General features: G+C 38.0%; 1 protein-coding gene across 1 annotated transcript in view; it reads left to right on the forward strand.

Annotated features, from left to right (window-relative positions):
- Window positions 1-264: 264 nt before the first annotated feature.
- Window positions 265-26,574, forward strand: part of DECR1 (2,4-dienoyl-CoA reductase 1) — a 39,651-nt gene continuing 13,341 nt past the window's right edge. The window contains exons 1-6 of the mRNA XM_043601336.1: window positions 265-304; window positions 369-444; window positions 12,428-12,630; window positions 14,924-14,981; window positions 15,101-15,187; window positions 16,147-16,294. Of these exons, the coding sequence (XP_043457271.1) occupies window positions 394-444; window positions 12,428-12,630; window positions 14,924-14,981; window positions 15,101-15,187; window positions 16,147-16,294 (547 nt within the window). The 5' untranslated portion in view covers window positions 265-304; window positions 369-393. The remainder of the gene's footprint in view (window positions 305-368; window positions 445-12,427; window positions 12,631-14,923; window positions 14,982-15,100; window positions 15,188-16,146; window positions 16,295-26,574) is intronic.

Consider the following 26,574-nt stretch of genomic DNA (forward strand, 5'->3'; position numbering starts at 1 on the left):
CCCTCCTCCCCCTTCTCCCCTCTTCCTCCCCGCTCCCTACTGCCGCGGCCAGTGCCAGCCCGGCCCCGCCCCTCCGGCCCCGCCCCCGCCCCCCCCCTCCTTCTTCCCTCTCCGGTCCGCCCCATCCCCGCCCCCGCTCCAGCGCGCCCCGGCCCCGCCCCAACACCGCCGGTCCGCCCGTCCTCCTCCCCTCTCCGGTCCGCCCCGCCCCCGTTTGGCCCCACCCCGGCCCCACCCCCTCCTCCCCGCTCCGGCCCTCCCCCCCCGCCCCCCTCACCCCGGTCGACCCCGTTCCCCGCTCCCGCCCTCCGGGGGGCCCTGCACTCTCCTCCTCCCCGCTGAATTCCGCCCCCAGTGCCCGGGGCCCTCCAGTCCCAATCCGGGAGGTCCAAGATGGCGACACTAGGCCGAGTCTTCCTTACTCGGGGCCCAGGTCCTCGGAGGGTAAGACGACGGAGCGAAGATCCAGACCCGGCATGCGGGGAGCGAGGACGGGGGGTTCCGGGGCGCGGAGAAACGCGGGAGCAGTGGGAGCCGGGAGGCGGGGTTGGAGTTAAGGGTCAAAGCCACATTTGCTATCTGAGAAAGTGTGTGAGGGTCATGCTGTGATTCGCAAAGTTTTCATGTCCCTAAGAAGTTTCAAAGTTGTGTGGAAATAGGTGGAAAGACTGGAGACATTGCACACGTTGGCCCTTTGCGGAGGGAGAGGGACTGGGTCGGGGGGGAGGGGTCCAGAGGGGGCATTGGCCTTATAAGAGACATTTAAGGGGAAGAGCCATTCATGTGTTGTGCAACTTAAACATTAATACAAGCATATTTACATAAAGCTTTTTATGAAAAGGGAGAAACCCCCAGCTATCTAGACTCCATTTCCCAGAGGTAAAGCTGGGAGAGAAGCATCTAAGGCTGGCTTTTATCTATATCTCCACCATGCTTTGGGAAAGACAACTTGTTTGCTGGTTTGTCAACTTATGTATATCCGTTGGACTCATAGTCCAAATAAAAAAAATGCGAGTGAAGGGGCGCCTGGGTGGCTTAGTCAGTTAAGTCTGACTTGGGCTCAGGTCATGATGTCAAGACTCCTGGGTTCCAGCCCAGCATTGGGCTCCACACTGACAGCAGGGAGCCTGGTTGGGATTCTTTCTCTGTCTCCCTCTCTTTCTCTCTCTCTCTCTCTGTCTCTCTCTGTCTCTCTCTCTCTTTCTGCCCCTCCCCCACTTGTGCTTGCTCTCTCAAAATAAATAAACTTGGGGGGGAGGAAATTCAAGTGAAGACAGGATAAGGAGGAGAAAGGAAGACGAAAACAAAGCAATAGTGGGGGTGCCTGGCTGCCTCAGCTGGTTGTGTCAGGCTCTTGGTTTTAGCTCAGATCATGATCTCAGGTTTGTGAGTTAGAGCCATGGTGAGTTCCAGCTTGCCACAGGCTGTGTACTGGCAGCTGCAGAGCCTGCTTGGGATTCTCTGTCTCCCTCTCTTAGTGTCCCTCCTGCTCATGCTCTCTTTCTCTCAAAATAAATAAATAAACAAACAAACAAACAAACAAACAAACAAACATTAAAAACAAAACAAAACACCAGTAGTATCCAAGACAGCCTCTTCCACAACCGAAGTCAAAAATCTTAATAAATTAAACCAAAAAGTTCAATTTCCTTAGCTAGGTTGAAAAATTATTTTGCCAGCTGTGAAAAAAACCTTTTTAAATCAAATAGAATGGGCAGTCATGGAAGTTTTTAAAATTTTATTTATTTGTTTGTTTATTAAACATTTAAATATATATACATATATATATATTTTTTTTTTTTTTTGAAAAAGAGAGCACAAGCGGGGGCGGGGCAGAGACAGAGAGGGAGACAAAGAATCTGAAGGGGACTCCAGGCTGTGAGCTGTCAGCACAGAGCCTGATGCGGGGCCTGAACTCTGGAAGGGTGAGATCATGACCTGAGTCATGACCTGAGTTGAAGTCGGATGCCCAACTGTCTGAGCCACGCAGGAACCCCTTTAATTTTTTTTTTTTTTTAAAGGAGAGACAGTAGTTTCAAATGTGAACACAAGGAAATAATAGTATGCTAAATCTCTCAAGTAAGAAAACTTTTCTTTTAAAAAGTGATACTTGTTCAACCCCAAAGTTTTGTTGATACTGTTTTCCTTTAAAGGTTTTGGATACAGATCATTGTAGAAGAAGCTTGTGTTTTCTGGACTCTTCTCAACTTTCTCTTCCTACAACTCCGCGAGGCAGAAAAGTCTCCAGAGATTTTTTTTTTCCCCACAAATCATTAGGCCTGTAGTAATAAGGTCACACAGACTGTATCCCAGCTCTTCTGACACCCTTAGACAATGAACTCATTTAAAAAGTAATTGTAATCTGACAATTTTGAAATTCTTTTGCTTAAGAAAAATAGAAGTTTTGAGGATTGGGGCTCAGGGCCCGGAGAAGCCTGTTCTGGTGTGGTTGGTTTTCTTGGCACAAGCAGGCTTGGGCTTAAATTCCTAGGAGAAGAGACTTTACATCTATGAAGCGGGTTGTTCCAGGGAACATCAGATTTTTGTTAGCAAATACCAGTTGTTACAATTAAAACCTAATTTGAGTAATTTTGTTACCAAGAACAAAGAGAAAAGTTTCATTTGTTGAGTTCTATTTATGAAGTGTTACCTTAAATTGTTCTGTTTAACTAGTAGGCCTAAGTTCAATGCAACAAACATTTACTGAGAACTGGCTCTGTGCCTGGCCCTGGGTTGGGAAGATAAAAAAAAAAATGACCTTTGCTCTCATGCCGATTTCAGTTCTACTCAGGAAAACAGTCACATGTTCAGCTGTTTATCAGGAAATGCTCATTAAGTGCCTATTAAGTGTTAGGCATTCTTTAGAGATAGTTGGTTGAAAAACTATCTGTACCATCATTAAGTTTCATGTATATTTTTCAAGCTAAGAGATAATCATGACTGGACATTGAAATCGGTTTTGTGGAACAAGATGAGTTTAAGAAAAATGAATTGAAATAGAATAGGAAATATCAGAATTCATCTCGGTTAGTAAGGTTAAGTTTACTTTGTGAAAAAAAATTTTTTTTAATTTTACCATTCTTCCTTTTATAGATTAATTCTTAGATCTCTGAGATGCACACTGCCAAGCTTCCTTTCTTTTTGTTGTGCTTAAAAAAATTTTTTTGTTTAAGTATATTTGTTAGTTTTAGACAGAGAAGAGCCAGTGGGGTAGGGGCGGAGAGAGAGAGAGAGAGAGAGAATCGCAAGCAGGCTCCGCACTACCAGCAAGGAACCTGATGTGGGGCTTGGACCCATGAACCGCGAAATCATGACCTCAGCCACAATCAAGAGTCAGATGATTGAGACTGAGCCACCCAGGTGTCCCCCTTTCCTTTTGTTTTTATCAAGAGCAATAACTTTAGGATCTTTAGGATCTAACTCTTGCTACTGCCTGAAAGAACTGTGGCACTCATTTCCTCACCTTTTTTAGGTCTTTGCTCAAATTCACCTCAGTGAGATCTCCACCCCTATTCTATGCCTTATTTTTTCCCATAGTATGTATTAGCTTATAATATACTATATATATTATTTAATTTACTTCTCCTCCTCCCTCCAAAAAGAAATCTCTCAAGGTAGAGTATTGTATCTGTTTTTGTTCACTGCTGTGTTAACATTTCCTAGAACAGTGCCTAGGGCATAGGAGATGCTCCATAAAAACTTGCTAAAAATAAGTAAATGAGTTAAATCTATACCAGCTCATAACATCATGTTTATCTCTAATATATTTTTTTCATATAAGCAAATTCCCATGTAAAAAACCTTTTGAAGAATCGGGGTTCTATTTTTTGTCCCCAAAAAAGATTGCCGAGATGTGTGGGTGGCTAAGTTGGTTAAGCATCTGACTTTTGATTTTGGCTCAGGTCATGATATCACTGTCGTAAGATGAAGCCCCATGTTGGGCTCTGTGCTGGGCTTGGAGCCTGCATAAGATTTTCTCTCTCCCTCTCCTTCGGCCCCTTCCCTGCTTGTGCACTGGAGCTTTCTCTCTCCTCTCTCTCTCTCTCTCTCTCTTTCAAGAAAAAGAAAGGAAAGAAAGAAAGAAAGAAAGAAAGAAAGAAAGAAAGAAAGAAAGAAAGAAAGAAAGAAAGAAAAAGAAAAGAAAGAAAGAAAAAGAAAGAAGTCAGGTAGTCATGTTAGTTTTGGCTAATGTGATGGGGATCAATGAGATTACTCAATGAGAGGTTAGCCAGAGTGAAGATCCCAGTTGAAAATATCAAATTGCCTGCTCATTTATCTCCTTGATTTCATCTCCCTTTATTGTGTGGTATTGGCGAAGCATCTGTTTCGTCCACATCTAACTGCCAACAGGTAAGAACCGTAATAAAAATGGGAAGCACACCCTGGAGCACACAGCAGCTACTTTTTCAAGGACTCATGTTCATTGCTATGAGATGTATCCTTACTTAAAAATGTAATTTCTGTCTTGCTACTGGCAACAACTACATAATTCAGCCTAGCCACTGTAGCTAGGAGTCCTAACTTTCTTTTATATTTGCTCAGCCTTACCTTCAAGTTGCTGTGGCAACGAGATCTGTGTTCTGCAGTTGCTTAGAAGAGCCTCTATGCAGTGCTCTGCTTTCAGTTAAGGAGAAGGTAGAGGTACTCAAGCAATCCACACACGCACAGAGCTCGAGAGTAACATGGCCTGTAGCAAGCCATGGGTATGGGTAGAGTTTGGGTTCTTCAATTCTTTTATGGTTTATAGGGTTGGTTTTGGATTAGTGGGTGGGACAATTCTTCATTCTGCAGGACTATCTGTTTGTACAGGAGCATCAAGTAGAGCATCCTGCCCAGTCTCCTCTTGTATTTCCAGATGTTTCCAGCTAAGAGCCATGTCCACTGTGCTTAAGTGGCAGTGGTCTGGACATTAAAAATAACGCATGCAAGGCACAGATATGTGCCCTCTAGCAACTGGACAAAATAGATGGGGAAGTAGTTACTGGAGGTTTAGCTGTGCACAGACTATTGAGTTGTGTTGGGAATGCAGAATTACGCATTTTTCAAAGCATCCTTTGAAAAATAAAATTGTCAGGTCTTTACCAAGCTGACATCTTAATGTGACAGTCAAGGCCCAGTCTGCAGAGCTCTTTTTTTGTGAATTTGGGTCAGGATCAATTTGTTTTTAAAAAAATATTCGTGTTGACCTAAATCAGCAGTACCTCATGTTGTACTTAGAAAATCCAAAAAAAAAAAATTAGGGTGATGTTTCATTGTCTTTATAACTCACACTTCAGTGTGGAATATACAGTACACTTTATTAAAAAAATTTTTTTTTCATGTTTATTTATTTTGAGAGAGGGAGAGAGCATGAGCAAGGGATGGGGCAGACAGAGAGGGAAAGAGAGAGTCCCAAGCTCCGTGCTGTCAGTGCAAAGCCCGATGCAGGAACTGTGAGATCATGACCTGAGACAAAATCGAGAGTCGGACACTTAACTGTGTACACTTTAAATAGCACTGATCGTATGCCAGTGTTCTTCTTGCTGACACTTTGTTTTCCTCTATACCCTTTTTATATTGTGTCTTTGCATATATGATCTGATATTATGTTAACCATTTCTAATCAAAAATTAATTTACGAACATACCAAACACTCAACAGTACAAAAGGATGCAATGACCATACAAACAGTCCCTCTCCAAGAGATTAATGCTGTGAATAGTTTCTTGTGAACTATTCTTCTTGCTGTGAATAGTTTCCAACAATTTTTGTTTATGTGTCAACATATATATGGAGATATTTTCATTAAAAGAAACCACACAAATGGGAGCATTTTATATATATTTCCCTACCTTGGATTTTTCCCTTAACACTTTTTTTTTTTTAATTTCAAAATCGATTTTATTGCAGCCAAAACAGTGGAATTAACTGTACATAATAAACTATTATATATATATACACATTTTAAGTTATAGGGAATAAAGTTTATTTTGGCAGATAGTGTTAAACAAAATTAAAGTTGCATACATTAGTAACATAACTCAACATCCTTAATTTGGTATAAGTGTGACACATTTTCCTGCTTTCCTGTGTTCTGCTAAATCACCATAACCTAAACTGCTTTATAAAACTGATATGTTGAAATTTAGCTTTACTGTTTTCGCTTACGCTCTGATTCCAAACAAAACTTTTCATAAGCTTCTTCTATCTCTGGGTCCATCTCATCGTCAATATCATCCAAGTATGATGCTTCATGTTGTTGGTACTCAATAAATTTGTTGAGCGATTGAATAACAACATATTGTTATTAGAATAGAATATATTCTATTAAAAGATATACAGTATTGTGTTATATGGATGTGCCCTAATTAATTGAGCATCCCTTTGGAAATGCAGATAGATTGTTTTTTGGTCTTTTTTGATTGCAAACAATGCTTTAGTAAATATGTTTGTTTGGCTCATCTGAGTGCCCTGTATTTCTGAGTCCCTAAGAGTGAATTTTGAGATATGCTTGTCAACTTTTGCAAAAAGCCACCTGGTGTTTTGATAGGAATTGCATTGAATCTGTAGATCAATTTGGGGAATACTGCCATCTTAACAAAATTAAGTTTTTCAGTCCATGAACACAGGATGTCTTTTTTATTTACTTAGGTCCTCTTTAATTTCTTAATGGTGTATAAAGTTTTTAATTTATAAATCTTGTACTTTTATTAAATTTATTAGTAAGCATTTTATTCTTTTTGATGTGATTGTAAATAGAATTGTTAAGTTCATTTTGATCTTCGTGCCTTTCTTTGAACATAGCTTCTTCCTCCCACCCAAAAGAGTGAGTTTATCTGTTGGATTAATTCCTAAATGTTGAGTTGCTGGGTCAAAGGATATGTGTAGTTTAGTCAACATTTTGATATGTGTTGCCAAATTGGCCTCCAAAGAAGTTGGCCCAGTTCATTTCAACAGATTGTAAGAGTGACTTTAATCAGATATTTTTTAGTATTCCCAATCTTTTGTGAGAAAAATGATACCTTCTTTGTCTAATTACATCACTTGGTTGAAAGTATGGTTGTATATATTTTTTGCATGTGGGCTATCTTTTAAGGTCTTTGCCCAGTTTTTCGATTTGCAAATGATCTGTTCATACTCATACATCAATAGATTTGGATTAATATTTAACATGGCATAATTTAGAGTCTTTGGAAGTGACTATTTCAACTTCATGAAACACGTGGCAGAGACCTGGGTTGTATCCATTGCTGCGTAAGATTCTACTTGTCTTCTCTCATGTACTTTGGATGGCATCTGACCCTGGCTGATCACCATTACAGAAAATAAAACAAGCATTTACTAAATGCCCAACTGGTGTTAGAAATCCTATTATAAAGGGGAGGCTGGCTGGCTCAGTTGGTTAAGTGTCTGACTCTTGGTTTCAGCTCCGGACATGATCTCATGGTTCCTGAGATGGAGCCCTGCATCAAGTAGGGCTCTGCCCTGACAGAGCAGAGCCTGCTTGGGATTGTCTTTGCCCCTCCCCCCTCACTCTCTCCCTCTCTCTCCCTCTCTCCCTCCCTCTCCCTCTCTCTCTCTCTGCCCCTCTCCTGCTGATGCCCTCCCTCCCTCCCCCCTCTCTCTCTCAAATAAATAAACACAAAAAAAAAATTATTCCTTAAAAAAACAAGACACCCTATTACAGTTATGAATGGAGACTGTTCTGTCTTCCTGGGTGCTCACAGTCTGGTGCGGAAGGCTAAGAAAGACTAAGATCCTGATGGAGGGAGGGATTCATTTGGCCCATTTTTAACAGACACACATGTTTAAAAGTGTCAACAGTTTTTGACACTTTGGCTTGGTTTTGAAGGCTGATCAAGAAAGAAAGTGGCTAGTTTAGGCAAGTGAGAAATCAGCAAAGACCCGAGCAAAGACCAGAAGGTGAAAGTTCTTGGCAAGTTTCAGGAATGCTGAGGGGTTGGTGAGCATAGAATAAACCTCTAAGTGGTGAAACTGATAAGTAGGTCTAGGAAGGTAGGTTGAGGCTGTATTGTCCAGCTTGAATGCCAGTAAAGAGTTTAATTTTTGTATTTTCAACTCTAGAGGACATCTGTGCTTTTGAGGTATGCAATTTTAATGTGGGAGCCCTGTCAATTAGTAATGGTGACAATGATAGTGAGATAACTAAGCTAAGAGCTATTTAAATATGACCTTTAGCCCACAACTTCTGTGTGAGTGTCTGTTATTATAGGATTTTTACAGATTTGGAACTGGATTTTCTTAATAGTATACCTCGATCATTAAACAATTACTTTTACAGAAAATTGTTTTATATGAAACTTCAGAAACTTTTCTGTGGTACAAAAAAGAACAAGAAAAAAGAGAAATCATATTCCCCTTTTCTATTTTGTATTAGTTTCTTGTGTTTTATCTAGATTAGGAGTCATGCACTCAAATGCCTCAAGTTCTGAGAGGCTCTATAAATGACAGTGATTGCCCACTGAAAAGAGTTTACTTTGCCTGCGTGAGTGAGGATTGGGCAGAGCTTAGGTCTTGTCTCAAGTGGGCATTAACTCAGCCTTATTGGAAGCTGGACCTCAGTGTCAGTAGAGCTTCTGATTTTTATCTGAATTCACTCAGTATCTAAATATTGGCTCAAAAGTTTTAAGACATTGGGGGTGCCTGGGTGGCTTAGTTGGTTGAGTGTCCAACTTCAGCTCAGGTCATGATCTCGCGGTTCATGAGTTCGAACCCCATGTAGGGCTCTATTCTGACAGCTCAGAGCCTGGAGCCCACTTTGCTTTGGATTCTGTCTCCCTCTCTCTGCCCCTCCCCCACTCATACTCTGTCTCTCTCTCTCTCTCTTAAAAAATAAATGAACTTAAAATTTTTTTTTTTTTAAACATTGGGCAGGCCTAATAAAACATTGGTCCTAGGATCACCAATCTGCCTTTATTGTAGGTGTTTATTCTAGACATTTGAGACTAGCCAAAATACTTAGGTAATTTAAGAATAAATCTCATTGCTATACAGTCCTCATTCTCCGGGGAGAAGACAGTCAAGACTCTTAAAGAATTGCCATTCTGAGGATTAAAAGTACAATCACTTTTCATGAGTTTAGATGATATTGTTTAGGACCACATGAAGGAGATAGATATTGTTTATATGATGTGGGGGAGTCGTGCGTATGGAGGCAGATGATAACTGATTTTCTTTTTCTGGGAGATTGTAGAACTTCTAATTCTAAAAGTGAATTTGTTTGCCAAAATGGAAGATGAGAGAGGGTTGTAAGAATTTTAGGGTTTAAAGATATCCAGAGAACTCAATCTTGATATGCAAGGTATTATTTCTATTTTCAAAAGACAACTAATTTCTAGAAAAAGCACAGAGCAAGATTTGAAAACTTAAAAGTCTATTTTGAATCTACTTTTTATGACTCAAAAAGAAATGGCAAGGGCACCTGGGTGGCTCAGTTGGTTAAGCATCCGACTTCGGCTCAGGTCATGATGGCATGGTTTATGAGTTTGAGCCTGGCATCGAGCTCTTTGTGGATAGCTCGGAGCCTGGAGCCTGCTTCAGATTCTGTTTCCCTTTCTCTCTGCACCCCCCCCCCCCCCCCGTCTCTCAAAAATAAATAAATAGTAAAACAATTAAAAAAAAAAACAAAAAGAAATAGCCAAAATGCTATTTCAGGTTGCTCAGAATTCTTTGTAGAAATAGGAGACCGAATACAACAAGATTCTATGAGGTCTGTTCACCTCAATGGGTCTTAATGTTGAAATGAACAAGTTGTTTGTAGACAAATAGATGGCTTGAATTTAATATTCAACAGCATATATGCTATGAATTATCAGACGGTAATGTGAATTAAAATAGCATATCAATTTCTTCACTTTTGGTTTGGTGGGAAAGATCAGTGTTGATTAGATCAAATAAAATACAACAGGTAAGCCTGTGCTAAGTAGTAACCTAATACGTTATAGACACTTATTAGGAACTGTTAATCAAACTGATTATTTTTACCTGTATATTCTTCTACCATTTGGGAGGTTGAGACAATGTTTTAGGATAAGTAAAAAAAGTTTATATGCAAATATTTTGCATAATTTATCTTTTGTAAAGCACCACATCACATTCCCTGTACAAAGCAACACTAAATAAATAAAAATTCATTTTAGAGTCTTTGGAAAATTGGAACACAGTTTTTTCATCATTAGTGAGTAATGACAGACTCCCTAAGCTACTTGTGCAAATTTCCTGTTCTATCATCTTAATGTAATATTCTCAGAGGCGGTGGCAGCCTTAGGTAAAACTGCTATTTATGTAGAGAAAGATTATTGTAGGTTGCTTGGATTATTCTGCTTTGGCAGAGGATACAAAAAGAAAATGCTTTGTCAACCCGAAGCCAAAGGATGTACAATGACCAGCCTGGAGCATAATCAGATTTACAAATTTATCTTCACCAATTATTTTATACATGCTTTCAGATTTTGTCTTTCAGTAACATGTTTTTCCTGATTGTAAAAGCAAGTCATACATATTGAAAAGATAAAAATGCTAAAACCCAACAAAAGGCAAAAGTAATCATCCATAATCTCATCACCTAGAGATAGTAATTGTGTAAGGAAGATATGGGTGGACTCTGAAGTCAGACACATCTTGGATTTGAATCAAGTCTTTTCTACTTATTATTTGTCTTTAAAAGTTAGTTACTGGGGCGCCTGGGTGGCTCAGTCGGTTGAGCATCCAACTTCGGCTCAGGTCATGATCTCGCGGTCCGTGAGTTCGAGCCCCGCGTCGGGGTCTGTGCTGACAGCTTGGAGCCTGGAGCCTGCTTCGGATTCTTTGTCTCCCTCTCTTTCTGTCCCTCCCCTGCTCATGCTCTGTCTCTGTCTCAAAAATAAATAAAACATTAAAAAATTTTTAAAAAAAAGTTTGTTACTTGATCTTCCTGTGTTTCACCTTTTTCATCTATAAATTGAGGATAGCAATAGAATTTACCTTATAGGATTGTTGTGAGATAATGCATTTAAAGTTTTTAGTAGACCTTGGCACATGATTAATGGTGAATCTACTACTTACTGTTATTTCATTAGTCTTTTTCCCAAGCATATATTTTTATTTACAGTTAACATATTGTATACTTCTTTTTTCACGTAACATCATATCATAAGCATTTTCTTGTGTAATTTCCAATTGATAAACAGCCTTATCCTAAATCATTGACCACATTTCCAATTATTTCCTTAGGAGAAATTTCTAGATACCCGAGACCAACTGATAGCAGCTCACTTATTCTAGCAGGAATGCAGGAATGCAGGAATATTCTAGCAGGAAATGATAATTTTGGAGTTGTAGTCTTGCAACCATGACCTGATGGGGAACATCACATGCCTTTTTGGTGTGATCATTAAGCTCTGTAGGAGTTCAGTGAGTAGAGAGAGGAAATATACAAGGTAATGATGAGGGAGGGCTTTGGAGCCTATCAGACCACATTTGAATCTTGGTTCTGGGACTTGGGCAATATATTTAAAATATATTTAACATAACTGTCCCCCCCCTCCCCCCCCACACCTCCACAGCACAGTGAGGTTAAAATAATACCTGTTTCATGGGCTGGTGAAGATATCGAGTCTTGACACATGATAAGCACTTAATGAAATTAGCTCCTTATTGTTATTATGTTCAACACTTAAAGTTTGTTTTTATAATTAAATGTGAGAAAATGGCAGTGATTTTCACAAGTAATGTGAGAGTATAAGTTGTAAGGGATAAGATAGGGCAATGCAAATGTTTTCAGTGTAAAATGTTTTAATTTTTCCCCTATTTTAAATATAACAAATAATTATCTGTTCTAAATTTATTATCCAGAAGACAACATGGGATGAGATATTTGATTTAATAAACTTATAAGGACTTGTAATAATTTTCTTCAGTGATTCAAAGATGGAATGTGATTTTTATCCAAGTTATTCTTATTGAAAGATGAATATGCTTTATGTCAGTTCTTTTTATATAAATTTAAGCAAAACCCCTGTAAATAATAATGCTAGCATTTATAGAACATTTAGTATATGCTAAACAATGTTCTAGGTATTTTACTTATGTTAATTCATGTAATGCTTACAATGTCTCAAGAGTAAGGTTCTTTTATTGTCTTCATTTATGGAAGAAACTGAGGCACAAAGAGGTTAAATCACTTGCTGAAGTTTATACAACTAAAGAGAAAATATGTCCTATGTGGTCTTTGTCCAAAGCCCATGCTTTTACCCATTCCACTGTGTTACTTAACATTCCAGTGGGGAAAAAAGTAATAATTGGTTAAATACAATACCAGTACGTTTACAGTGAGTTTGTTAATCCAAGAGTTTGATTAATAGTGAATTCAAGAGTAAGTGTTTTGAAATTCATCTATTTTGTGGAAATGCACGTGTGAAAATTTCAATTAATCTTTTTTCCCTTTCAGTTTTTCAGTTATGGAACAAAAATATTGTATCAAAACCTTGAAGCGTTTCAGTCTAAATTCTTCCCGCCCCTTCGAAAACCGATGCTACCACCTAATAGTTTTCAAGGAAAAGTGGCGTTTATTACCGGGGGAGGTACTGGCCTTGGTAAAGGAATGACAGCTCTTCTGTCCAGCCTAGGTGCTCAGTGTGTGATAGCCAGCCGGTAAGTCACGCTCACCAGTTGCCTGGCAAGAGTCTAGTATAAAACATTTCTGTGCCACAGTATTGAAAACACTATATGCCAGAGTTTTGTGATTTTCATCATCATTTTCTGTGAATATCCTTTAGATTATTTAAGTAAATCTCCTTGGAAAAATCAGTTATACTTGTAATGATAGAAATGCAGATGGGATCCTGATTTGCATTGGTTCAGTTTAGGATTTTTCGACTTTACAATGGTGTGAAAGTAATACACATTCAGTAGAAACTGTACTTGAAGTTTTGAATTTGGAACCTTTCCCAGGCTAATAATATGTGACGAGATACTCTGATGATGCTGGCAGTGAATTGTAGCTCTCAGTCAGCCACTCAGTCATGAGGGTAAATAACCGATACACTTCCGACCATCTTGTGCCCAGATAAACTTTCTGTTTTTCACTTTCAGTACAGTATACAGTAAGCTTCTGTGAGATATTCAACACTTTATGATAAAAAGGCTTTGCATCAGGTGATTTTGCCTAACTATAGGCTAATGCGTTTAAGGTAGGCTAGGTTAAGCTATGGTGTGCAGTAGGTTAGGTGTATTAAATGCATTTTCAACTTATGGTGTTTTGAATTTATGGTGGGTTTATTGGGTGTAACCACATCATTAACTTGAGGAAGATCAGTAATGATTGATAATGGATAAGTTAAAAACTACTGTATTGAGGCTGCTTTTTTTTTTTTTTTTTCAGTGAGAGTGATTATAGTTACTGCTTCAAAGGCTAGTTAGCCTTGTACCTGGGTAATGGATATAATCCTTCCATTTTCTATAAGATGGGTAGATATTTCAAAACATCTCTTGTAATAAATGTGGGAAGGATAAGGCCATGTAGATGGAATTTCTTATTTAGGCCCTATAACTATGACTATTTTTAGGACTCTATGCCTATGTAAGTGTAGAACTTTAAAGACTGGTTAAAAAATCTTCACCTTCCTCCTATTTTGAATAGTGTAAAATTTTTAGATAGGCTGAATAATAATCTGAATGACAAGTCACAATGTAGTTTACAAAGGGCCAAAGGAATCTCTTTCAGATGTTTCCTTTCATGCAAATTGGCCAGAACATTTTTTTATATTGTAACATTTTTGCAAGTATTAAAATCTTATTTTCTTTGTAACACTACATAATTTATGCTTATGGTTTATTTTTCATGTTTCTTTTGAGAGTATGAAACTAAATGCATATAATGCTTTTATAGCCATAAATTTGGTCTAAAATCTACTAACAAATTTTATACGTAACAGATTTCATATAGTATAATATAAGCTTACATTATATCATAAATGTATTTTCTTTCTAAAGCAGGCTTGGGCAAGGGAACAGAAATTATTGTAATTAAGAAAATTTATTTACTTTTTTTCATATTTTAAGTTTTTATTTAAATTTTAGTTAACATAGTATAATATTGGTTTCAAGAGTAGAATTTAGTGATTCATCACTTACATATAACACCAATGCTCATCACGAGGGCCCTTCTTAATATCCATCACCCAGCTAGCCCATCCCCCTGCCCACCTCCCCTCCAACAACCCTCTATTGGTTCTCTATTATTGTTAAGAGTCTTTTATTTGCCTCCCTCTTTTTTTTTTCCCCCCATTCTCTGTGTTTATCTGTTTGGGTTTTTAAATTTCACACGAGTGATATCACGTGGTATTTGTCTTTCTCTGATTCACTTATTTCACTTAGCATAATTTTCTCTAGCTCTATCCACATTGTTGCAGGTGGCAAGATTTCATTCTTTTTGATGCCTGGGTAATATTCCATTGTCCATTTTGTGTGTGTGTGTACACACACACACACACACACACACACATACACACACACACACCACATCTTCCTTATCCATTCATTAGTCGGTGGACATTTGACATTTGGGCTCTTTCCATAATTTGGCTATTGTTGATAATGCTGCTATAAATGTTAGGGTGCATGTACCCCTTTGAATCAGCATTTTTGTATTAAGGAAATAATTTTAAACTATGAGTAGATATAAAGCAACTAGTTTAAAAGTAAATAATTCAATAATTGAGTATCAAGTATACAAAAATTATACTAAATTAACTTGTGGAAAGTAAATTCATTCAAACTGATTTGTTTATAGATACAGCTTTTGTATTTTGTCAAAAATGCATGTGTTTAAGCTATAGATTCTCTTTGTTTTTAATTTATGGAATTCAGTTTATGGAATTAAAAAGAAAAATATAATATGAAGTCATTTCAGAATTCATGCAAAGTATCATATTTTTATTTCTAGAAAGATTGATGTTTTGAAAGATACGGCAGAACAAATTTCTTCTCAGACTGGAAATAAGGTACATTAAAAAGAGTTATTCGGATTTAGAAATAAAACATGCTTAAGTAACTTTTTCATGCTTTTGGTTTAAGAAGTCTGGAAATTGTTGGATTTCTTTTTCTCTGTGTTATTTTTCAGGTTCATGCAATTCAGTGTGATGTGAGGGATCCTGAAATGGTGCAAAACACTGTGTCGGAACTGATCAAAGTTGCGGGACATCCCGACGTAAGTTCAGTGCTGATAAGCCAGAACAGGATGTTGATAACACCCACAAGAGTACTAAGGATGCACTCAGGAAATAAAATATGTATGTGAGCAAGTGCTGTGTTGAGAAGCTATTTTCTTTCTTAAGGGAAGAGCCAGCTCTGCTCAGAGCAGGGAACAGTTTAGGTGAACTGCTAGACCATTTCCTTTCAGAAATACTTAAAAAATGCATTTATAGTCATATAGAACAAACTTGATTTCACTTTATTTAATAAGATTATGAAATAAGAGCAATTATCCAACAACACAATATCTAGTTTAAATGATTCATGCTCTTTGCTTTTCCTAATAACTTTTGATTATCTCCATCAGTAGAGGAGAATAATACAAGTAAAGAAATCAATAAAATACTCCAGGTTTTTCCTTTTAAGACCCGAGTTGTGTATGAGTATTTGGTTGTTGTTTGGTTCTCATATGGGCAAGAAGCAATTTCCTCCAGTAGTCTCAGAGAGCGCTCTTCTGAGTTAAAGATATTTTCAGACAGACCAGTAATATTGAGTCTGCTAATAGAGCTGGGTAGAATCTTTACTGATAGTGAAGAAACATGTTATCAAGCAAGAATTTCATTGGGTAAAGTAAGCCAAAATGTCACCAGAAATTAAAAGGCATTTTGAGATTCCTTGAAATACAGTGTAGATAAGTGGTAGACATGCTTAATCTGTATTTGTTTTCTTAATGATAGATTCTACCCTAATTTTGAGACAGGCAATAGGATTCTGAAATGTGGTAAATAACACAGGGGATTTTTACAGGCTCAAAAAAAGTAAAACTGAACCAAATCTTGTGGTTTTATTTCATAGCAGACTATCAATTTTACCTTAATGGTATTTGGATTAGTATGTTTTAGAAGTAAAAACTCTGGAGGGAAAATGTTCTTCCTTATCTAAAAATTTCTATAACTTGCCTTATTGCTTTATTAGATTGTGATAAACAATGCAGCAGGGAATTTTATTTCTCCCACTGAAAGACTCTCTCCTAATGCTTGGAAGACCATAACTGACATAGTTCTAAATGGTACTGCCTATGTGATTCTAGAAATTGGAAAGCAACTAATTAAAGCACAGAAAGGTATGTTTATTAATTCTTCATATATTGATTGAGTCCCTACTGCACACAGGTTCTGTGATAAGTCCTGGGATATTTACAGAAGTCAATAAGACATTGCTGGTATCTGTGCAACTCATAGGCTAATGGAGCAGAAAGATAACCTAAATAATTACTGGATGTTATGATATGAGCTGTAATAAATATACATTTCATGTATGTTGGAAACCCAGAGATAGGAATGACTAACTCTCCCTAGGATGATTGAAGATCATCCTAGGATAGGTTGAGGAACAAGACACAATTTGAGCTGAATTTTCCAAGATCCTGATGTGGAGAAGTTGGGGTGAAAGGAGGGTGGCAAGTAAATGAAAATGTCCCAGGAAAGAGACCTGATAGACGTTTAGGGATTGATGAGAAATTTGATGTGGTTAGAGATAAGGAGGCAGAATGGTGGGAAATGAGTGGGGATGTGGATTGGGTGTAATTGGGAAAGTTCTCAATATCGAAATAGAAAATTTGATGTTGGGGTACCTGAGGGCTCAGTCAGTTAAGTGTCTGACTCTTGGTTTTGGCTTGGGTCATGATCTCATGGTTTTGTGAGTTCGAGGCCCACATTGGGCTCTGCTCTGGCAGCAAGGAGCCTGCTTGGGATCCTCTTGTCTCCCTCTCTCTGTGCCCTTCTCCCACTTGCACTGTCTCTGTCTCTCTCAAAATAAATAAATAAACTTAAAAAAAAGAATAAAAAAAGAAAATTTGATGTTACTTGTGAAGGAAATGGGAGTTGTTTTCTTAGGGATATCTCTTGAAGGTGTCTCCTTCAAGTCATGTCTTGGACTTGATTGGAAAGGATACTGACAACAATGTGGGGGGTGGAAAAAATTAGGGAGACCATTCCGAAGGGTTTGTCTTTTCTTTTGGTATGTGGCCACATGACATGAGGGGTAAATTAGGAGACATTTAGCAGATAAAATCAATAGGCCTTACTGATTACATGAGAGAATTTGTGCTGGGTGAGTAGTTTGGATGATGATGACATCGCTGTGATTGAGAACACTGGGGAAAATAGATCTGCAGGGAAGTTACTAGAACATTTCTGTTTAGTACTATGAACAAACTCTATTCATGAAATATAAGTAGTAAATATATGTGTAATTTATGTATGTGTGTAACGTGTGTACATACTTATATGCCTAGAATCAGAGTATATTTGTTCATTTAATGGACACTTACTGATGACTTTTGTGTAACAGGTCCTGTACTATATGCACAAATGACAGAGGTGGATGAGACTCTGTCCCTGAACAAGGTGGGGGGAGGGTGCAGTGGGACTTGAAAGGGGTATTTCTTAGGGTAGAGAGCATTCTGAACAAGGAAAAGGGGGAAGAGTCCTTGAGGCTTGTGGGGAGAAGGGAAGGCATGGAGTTGGCCAGGTTCCTTCTGGTTCGGAAGCCTTTGCCTCATTAGATTCCATTTCTTCTGTACAGTGTGGATAATTCTCAAGCCAGCTTGAGAAAAAATGTAGGAACAGACAGAAGGATGCTGGAGAGGTGCTGCCTGTTTTTGTATGTGTACAACTGCCATCTTTTGTCCCTGAGCTCATTGAAATAGAAACTTCAGGTCACTTACGCCAGTTCCATTTGGAGCTTCCAAGATTTTTTTTTTTATCTTTTTCTTTCTCTGTCCTAGGATCCTTGACCTGTGTGCCTTTTGTCTCTCCTGTCTCCGGTTTTTTTCTCCTTATCTCTTACTCATTTCTCTATTTCTTTCTCTGTCTCTGTCAGTTCTTCATTCTTGGTTCCCTATTTTGTTCTTCATCTTGGTCTCTCTCACCTTTGTGTTTCTCTGCTCCATTGTCTCTTTTATTCCTTCCGCTGCCCATCTCTGTGACTCTTGATTTTTGTCTGACTCCCCCTTCTTTTCTCATTATTGTCGTTCATTTTAACAGACTATGATCTATTTTTACTCATCACATTGGATTAAAATTCTATGGGCTTCATTAAAAATATATGAGCTAAGACTTTTAAAAGATGGAAGCCAGTTTTTATTCTTCCAAGATTCCTGTCAGTTATTGATGCCATAACCTGACAGAGTTTGAAGGACTTGTACCACTGGGCTGTGGAGTACAGTGCACAGGGCCTATTCTGGTATTGGAGCGACAGTCAAGGAACTTAGGTGCTGATGATCTCTGAAGTGTGTCAAAGTGGAAGTCAGTTCAGAAGGCAGGCAGTCTTTGGTAATTTGTGGTCAGAAGTACGTTAGGTGGTCTGGAATCTAGGAAATTAGTTAAGGTTCTATATCCAGGGAACTCAGACTAGAGAAAGGAAGGGAACTTGAAGGCAGACATTGGCTGGCAGGAATTGGTGATGACATATGCCCTTGGAGAGGGGATAGCAGATGACTGAGGATCACGAGAGAGGTGACCTTAGCAGAGACAGAGAAGCTAGAACTAGGACATTATTAAAGTATGTTTCTAAGTAGCATTGAAGCAAAGTTAATAATTATGAACAAATAAAAGATTTAGGAAACTCCTGGGGTGTCCAGGTGGCTCAGTTGGTGGAGCGTCCGACTTCAGCTCAGGTCCTATCTCACGGTTCGTGAGTTCGAGCCCCGTGTTGGGCTCTGTGCTGACAGCTCAGAGCCTGGAGCCTGCTTTAGATTCTGTGTCTCCCTCTCTCTCTTTCCCTCCCCCACTTGTGCTCTGTCTCTGTCTCTCTCTCTCTCTCAAAAATAAATAATGAACATTAAAAAAAAAGATTTAGGGGCGCCTGGGTGGCGCAGTCGGTTAAGCGTCCGACTTCAGCCAGGTCACGATCTCGCGGTCCATGAGTTCGAGCGTCAGGCTCTGGGCTGATGGCTCGGAGCCTGGAGCCTGTTTCCGATTCTGTGTCTGCCTCTCTCTGTGCCCCTCCCCCGTTCATGCTCTGTCTCTCTCTGTCCCAAAAATAAATAAAAAATGTTGAAAAAAAAAAAAAAAGATTTAGGAAACTCCTAAAGACGTTAGCCCAATGTACTCTTATAACCACAAAGGTTGGTAAATACATAGCTGATCCTTATTGGGAAGAATATTGAAAATATTATGCTGAGATCCATTAGTCTCTAAGGTATCACGTATCAATGTAAAAATTAGTGAACAGTGTGGAAAAGGATACCTAATTTTATTAAAGAATTGAGAGAACTTGCAATGAAGAGAGACTAAAAAAGACACTAATAGAGGGTTTTATTTAAATGTAGTTGAGGAGACTACCTGTTGGGATGAGCACTGGGTGTTGTGTGGAAACCAATTTGACAATAAATTTCATACTAAAAAAACTAAATAAATGTAGTCACAAAGGACATGCATAGGATAAATACTGAATTTTTACATGAAACCCTAGATCACTAGAAACAAGAGATACCTCCTGAAACTCAAAAGAGGTGATTTAAGGACGTGTAAAAAGTATTTTATTGAGGTAACACTAATAATACTTTATACCACTGTGGTACTATTTAATTTACAATGTACTTTTATATATCAGTGTGGAAATAGAATGAAACCAAGACTATTATAAGCTTATTAAAAAAGAATAAATAAATGCAAAACATAACTCAAATGTATTAACTTTAGCTTGTTAAAATTGAGGTAAAATTTGTATATAGTGAGACCCACAGATTTTTTGTGTTCAAATTGAACTTTTAATAAGCTTATGCACTTAGGTAACCATCGCGCCAGGCAAGACATCTAACATTTTTACTGCTCCCAAGGGTTCCCTCTTCCATCTTCCACTTACTCCTCACTATCTTAGTTTTTAATATATTTTTATTTGGTTGTTTGTCTTTTCATTATTGATTTATAGAAATTCTTTGTTTAATCTGGACTGAGGACTTTGTCAGATATAGTATGTCTTTAGAATATTTTCTCCCAATCTGTCGCTTGTCTTTTCATTTCCTTATCAGTGTCTTTTGATGAGTTGAGGAAACTAAATTTTGATAGTAAGTCCACTGAACGGTTTTGCAAATTGGCTCTAGGAGGTTGCTTTCCCAACAGCAATTTATATGCATTTGTGCCACATTCTGGCCCACACTGGATTGGTTATATTACATTTTAGCCGTCCTCTATAGTTGTCCCTCATTTGTGGTGTTAACTTACATTTCGTGACTAATGAAGTTGTGCATCTTTTCCTGTGGTCTTTGCATATATTCTTTGATGAAGTGTCTGTTCTAATCTTTTGTCCGTTTATTTATTAGGTATTTGTCTTAGTATTGATTGAAAAGTTATTTTACATATTTTGAGTATAAATCTTTTATTAGATACATGCTTCGCAAATATTTTTTTCTCAGTCTGTGATCTGTCTTGTTCTTAACAATGTCTTCTGAAGATAAAAGGTTTTTAATTTTGATGTTGTTCAGTTTAATGAGGCTTTTCTTTTATGACTCATGCTTTTTGAGTTGTATCTAAGAGATCTTTCCTTCACCCAGGGTCACAATTAATTTCTCCATTGTTTTCTTCTGGAACTTTTATAATTTTCACTGTTACAATTAGGTCATGATCCATTTTGAGTTAATGTTTGCATGTGGTATGAGATAACAGGATTAATGTTTTGCATATATCTGTCCATCCTTTCCTCATTGAAATACTTTGGTACTTTGGTGGAAAATCAGTTGATATAAATGTAGGTCAATTTCTGACCTGTCTATTCTGTTCAGTTGATACATCTATCATTATTTGATTACTTAGCTTTATAATGTATACATATATATAGATTAGCTTTATATTAATTTGACATCAGGTATTGTGAGTCCTCCAACTTTATTCTTTTTTCAAAATTGTTTTCACTATTCTATGTCCTTAGCATTTTCATATAAATTTTAGAATTCAATAATTTTTACGAAAGAGTCTCCTGAAATTTTGACCAGGAGTCAAAATTTACAGTTTTATACATTATAGATTATAGATTTATAGATTATATTGAGGAGAAGTGATATTTTGACAATATCATCTTTCAGTCAGTCTGCATGCAGTATCTTTCTATTTGTTTAGGTCTTTAATCTCTGTCAGCAATGTTTTGCTCTTTTCAGTGTGTAGGTCTTATTTCTGCCAAAGAATTTTATATTTTTGGTGTTATGTTAAAGGATATTGTTTTCTAAATTTTATTTTATAATTGTTTGCTTCTAGTATTTAAAAATATGGTGGACTTGTTTTTGTACATCGACCTTTTTTCTGTGAGCTTGCTAAAATTAATTAATAGTTCTTACAGCTTTTTTGGTAGATTCCTTAGGATTTTCTATATTCTTGATAATTAAAAAAAATTTTTAATGTTTATTTATTTTTAGAGAGAGAGAGAGAGAGAGAGAGAGAGTGGGGGAGGGGCAGAGAGAGAGAAGGAGACACAGAATCTGAATCAGGCTCCAGTCTCTGAGCTGTCAGCACAGAGCCCAATGTGGGGCTCGCACCCACAAACTGTGAGATCATGACCTGAGCTAAAGTCAGATGCTTAACTGACTGAGCCACCCAGGCGCCCCTATTGATAATTGTTTGTGAAAAAAGTCAATCTTTATACCTTCCTTTCTAATCTGTATTTAGTTTCCTTGCCTTATTTTACCAGCTGGGACCTCCAGTACGATGTTGAGTAGCAGTGGTGAAAGTAAATGTTTTATCTTGATATCAGGAGGAAACCACTCAGTCATCATTAATTATGAGTTTACCTATAGGTTTCCCTAAGTGTTCCTTATCAGTTGAGGAAATTTGCTTCTGTATCTAGTTTGCTGATTTTTTTCTTTTAAATCATGAATAGGCATTTGTCAAATCTTCTATGTTTATTGACATGCCCAGCTTTAAAAACCTGTTAGTATGGTGAATTCCATTGATTAATTTCTTAATTTTTTTTTAAAATTTACATTCAAGTTAGTTATCATATAGTGCAACAATGATTTCAGGAATAGATTCCTTAATGCCCCTTACCCATTTAGCCCATCCCCCCTCCCACAACCCCTCCAGCAACCCTCTGTTTGTTCTCCATATTTAAGAGTCTCATGTTTTGTCCCCCTCCCTGTTTTTATATTATTTTTGCTTTGCTTCCCTTATGTTCATCTGTTTTGTCTCTTAAAGTCCTCATATGAGTGAAGTCATATGATATTTGTCTTTCTCTGACTAATTTCACGTAGCATAATACCCTCCGGTTCCATCCGCATAGTTGCAAATGGCAAGATGTCATTCTTTTTGATTGCCAAGTAATACTCCATTGTTTGTATGTATGTGTATGTATGTATATGTGTATATATACATATACACACACCACGTCTTCTTCATCCATTCATCCATCGATGGACATTTGTGCTCTTTCCATACTTTGGGTGTTGATAGTGCTGCTATAAACATTGGGGTGCATGTGCCCCTTTGAAACAGCACACCTGTATCCCTTGGATAAATACCTAGTAGTGCAATTGCTGGGTCATCGGGTAGTTCTATTTTTAACTTTTTGAGGAACCTCCATACTGTTTTCCAGAGTGGCTGCACCAGTTTGCATTCCCACCAGCAGTGCAAAAGAGACCCTCTTTCTCCACATCCTCACCAACATCTGCTGTTGACTGAGTTGTTAATGTTAGCCATTCTGACAGCTGTGAGGTGGTATCTCATTGTGGTTTTGATTTGTATTTCCCTGATGATGAGTGATGTTGAGCATTTTTTCATGTGTCAGTTGGCCATCTGGATGTCTTACCTGGAGAAGTGCCTATTCATGTCTTTTGTCTTTTCATTTCTTCACTGGATTATTTGTTTTTTAGGTGTTAAGTTGGTAAGTTCTTTATAGATTTTGGATACTAACCCTTTATCAGATATGTGGTTTGCAAATATCTTCTCCCATTCCATCGGTTACCTTTTAGTTTTGCTGATTGTTTCCTTCACTGTGCAGAAAGAAGCTTTTTATTTTGATGATGCCCAATAGTTCATTTTTACTTTTGTTTCCCTTGCCTCCAGAGATGTGTTGAGTAAGAAGTTGCTGTGGCCAAGGTCAAAGAGGTTTTCGCTTGCTTTCTCAAGGATTTTGATGGCTTCCTGTCTTACGTTTAGGTCTTTCATCCATTTTGAGTTTATTTTTGTGTATAGTGTAAGAAAGTGGTCCAGGTTCATATCTCTGCATGTCGTTGTCCATTTTTCCCAGCACCACTTGCTGAAGAGACTGTCTTTATTCCATTGGATATTCTTTCCTGCTTCATCAAAGATTAGTTGGCCATAGGTTTGTTGGTCCATTTCTGGGTTCTCTCTTCTGTCCCATTGATCTGAGTGTCTGTTTTTGTGCCAGTACCATGCTGTCGTGATGATTACAGCTTTGTAATACAGCTTGAAGTCCATAATTTTTGAATTTTTAAACCAACATTGCATTCTGAATCTAAATCCTGCTTGGTTATGATATATTATCCTATTTGTATATTGGTAGATTTGTTTCATTAAAATTTTCTCAAGGCTCACTTTTTCAGCTTCCAGCTATTACTTTTAACTGAGGTTCTTAGAGCTGTAACAGTGCTTTTTCAGTTTAGGGATCAGCCAATTATTTGAGGGCAATTTGTATGCAAATGTTGCTTCCTCTTTTCACCTGCTCTGGCAGTCCTTACCTCTGTTTTTTGTGAACAGATGATGTGTTGGCTATAGCCCTGCTTTTTGAAATTGATTATCATGTTTAAGCTATGTCCAAAACATGTCTCCTTCATGTACCACTGTCAAAAACATAGTACATGAGTGTTCAAAACAGCCTGATAAATGTCATTTTTGGCTGCTTATCAGAATTTTAAATTACTTGTTTTGGCACCTTGGCGGCTCTGTCAGCTGAGTGTCCGATTTCAACTCAGGTCATGATCTCAGGTTCGTGAGTTCGAGCCCATGTTGGGAGCCTGGAGCCTGGAGCCTGCTTCAGGTTCTGTGTTTCCCTCTCTCTCTCTGTGCCCCTCCCCCTCTTGTGTGTGTGCTCTCTTTCTCTCTCTCAAAAATAAATATTTAACGTTAAAAACATTAAAAAATTACTTGACATTGAAGTTAAAATATTGGCCACATACCCATTATTGTCTTTTAAAAATGTGTTTGTCTGGAGGCACCTGAATGGCTCAGTCAGTTAAGTGTCCAACTTTGGCTCGGGTCATGATCTCACAGCTCATGAGTTCAAGCCCCTTGTTGGGCTCTGTGCTGACAGCTTAGAGCCTGGAGCTTTGGGATTCTGTATTTCCCTCGCTCTCTGCCCCTCCCCTACTTGCACTCTGTCTCTGTCTCTCTTTCTCTCTCAAAAGTAAATGAATTAAAAAAAAATTATTTAAAAAATATTTGTTTGGATTTTATTCAAATAAAACATTTTTTCTTAAATCCTATTATAGGTTAGCCTACCCAGATATTGTACTTGATTTTGGACTAACTTTGGTAATTGAGTCACATGGATTACTTTATACCAAGAAGCTAGAATTCCTTCCACATAGGACCATTTGAGAATTCTGTAGTCATCACTGCCACTTATATAATTACTAAATAAAGGTAGAATACCCAACAGGTGTTAGAATATGGAACAAGCAAAAAGCAAAATATTATTTGTAAGGAAATGTTTTAACTTTAGCCGTATTTTCTTCCTCTCTCCCTTCCTTCTTCCTCCTTCCTTCTTGCCTTTCATCTTTCCTTTTTTTAAAACACCAAACAGGGGCGCCTGGGTGGCTCAGTCGGTTAAGTGTCCGACTTCAGCTCAGGTCACGATCTCGCGGTCCGTGAGTTCGAGCCCAGCGTTGGGCTCTGGGCTGATGGCTCAGAGCCTGGAGCCTGCTTCCGATTCTGTGTCTCCCTCTCTCTCTGCCCCTCCTCCATTCATACTCTGTCTCTCTCTGTCTCAAAAATAAAAATAATCATAAAAAAAAACCCACCAAACATTTATTGTTTATTCTGTATCAGATTTTGTTCTAAATGCTAAACATTTATTAGCTCATTTAATACTTGCAGTGACTGTAAAGTGTGTACTATTTTATTCCCTTATAGTTACACGTGGCTCAGAATTAGTCTTTTTTATATATGAGGTAGATGCTTTAAATTCTCAATTCTCCATTCCTGTCGCCACGAGTTCCTAACTTACCACCAAGCACGAAAGGTGATGCTTTGTATATGAAACATTTCTGAGAGCCACAAAAACAAGAGGAATCGAGGACGTATTTAACAGCTCTTTCGGTTATGTCTGTCAGCTTCACTACTGGAATAAAACAAGATGACCAGTCATTTGGCAAAGTCACTGGTATGGAAGCAAGTGCACCTTGTTGCACAAGCAAGGAAGAGTAGACCAGGAGTAGAGTGTGGCCTTCTTATTTTTCAGTAGTATGAGTGCAAGCTAAATGCTGTCTAGATTTTAAAGAATATTAGGACCATATGGGCACATTTCTGTGTATTGTGTCCAGTCCTTCCTTAGAATACTGGGTGCATTTAAAGAATGTTTAAAAGTACGTTTCTACTCATCATTCAGAATTTATTAGGACAGCATCAGTATCATTTTCAAAAATCACTTTTTGCCAGAGTTATCTCACTTAGTTTGATGGAACATTTCAAATTCATTTGTTTAAAAATTTTTTTTAAAAACTTATTTATTTTTGAGAGAGAGAGACAGAGAGAGAGGGAGACACAATCCGAAGCAGGCTCCAGGCTGTCAGCACAGAGACCGACATGGGGCTCGCACTCGTGAACCGGGAGATCATGACCTGAGCTGAAGTTGGGTGCTTAACCGAATGAGCCATCCAGGCGCCCCTCAAATTCATTTGTTAAAATTTCTTGTAGCAACCATGTACCTTACTTTGGTGTATTATGAAGATAATATAAAGGTAAAGTGATTTGGAAATTTTGAAGGGAATCTTTTTTTTCTTTTAAACTATGTAATTGGAAGTTTCTTAGGCAGTTTTAGTAGTGGTTAAGGGTGTAGGCTCTAGAATCACACTGCCTGTTCCCATCCTGCTTACATCACTTGATAGTACTGTGAATTTGGGCAAGTTACTTTTCTGTGCCTCAGTCTTTTCTTCTGTAAATTGGGGATAATATAGAACCTCCTTCCTAGGATTGCTGTGATGGTTAAATGAACTAGTGCGTGTAAAGTGTTAAGAACAGTGCCTGGCCCAGGCTAGTGCTCAGTTAAGTGTTAGCTATTAAAGAAAACGTTATGTTCCACCAAGATAAGTGTATGTTTACTACCTCAGTTACAAGGGTGCCATGAAATGCCTAAAGTTGAGACCAGGACCAATAATTAAAGTAGACTAGAAAAACCAGAGTCCTGATACTACTTACTATAATTAAACTTTCAAGTTTCAATCTATGTGAATAC

Source organism: Prionailurus bengalensis, chromosome F2 (genome assembly GCF_016509475.1).
Source record: "Prionailurus bengalensis isolate Pbe53 chromosome F2, Fcat_Pben_1.1_paternal_pri, whole genome shotgun sequence".
NCBI classification, from domain to species: Eukaryota; Metazoa; Chordata; class Mammalia; order Carnivora; family Felidae; genus Prionailurus; species Prionailurus bengalensis.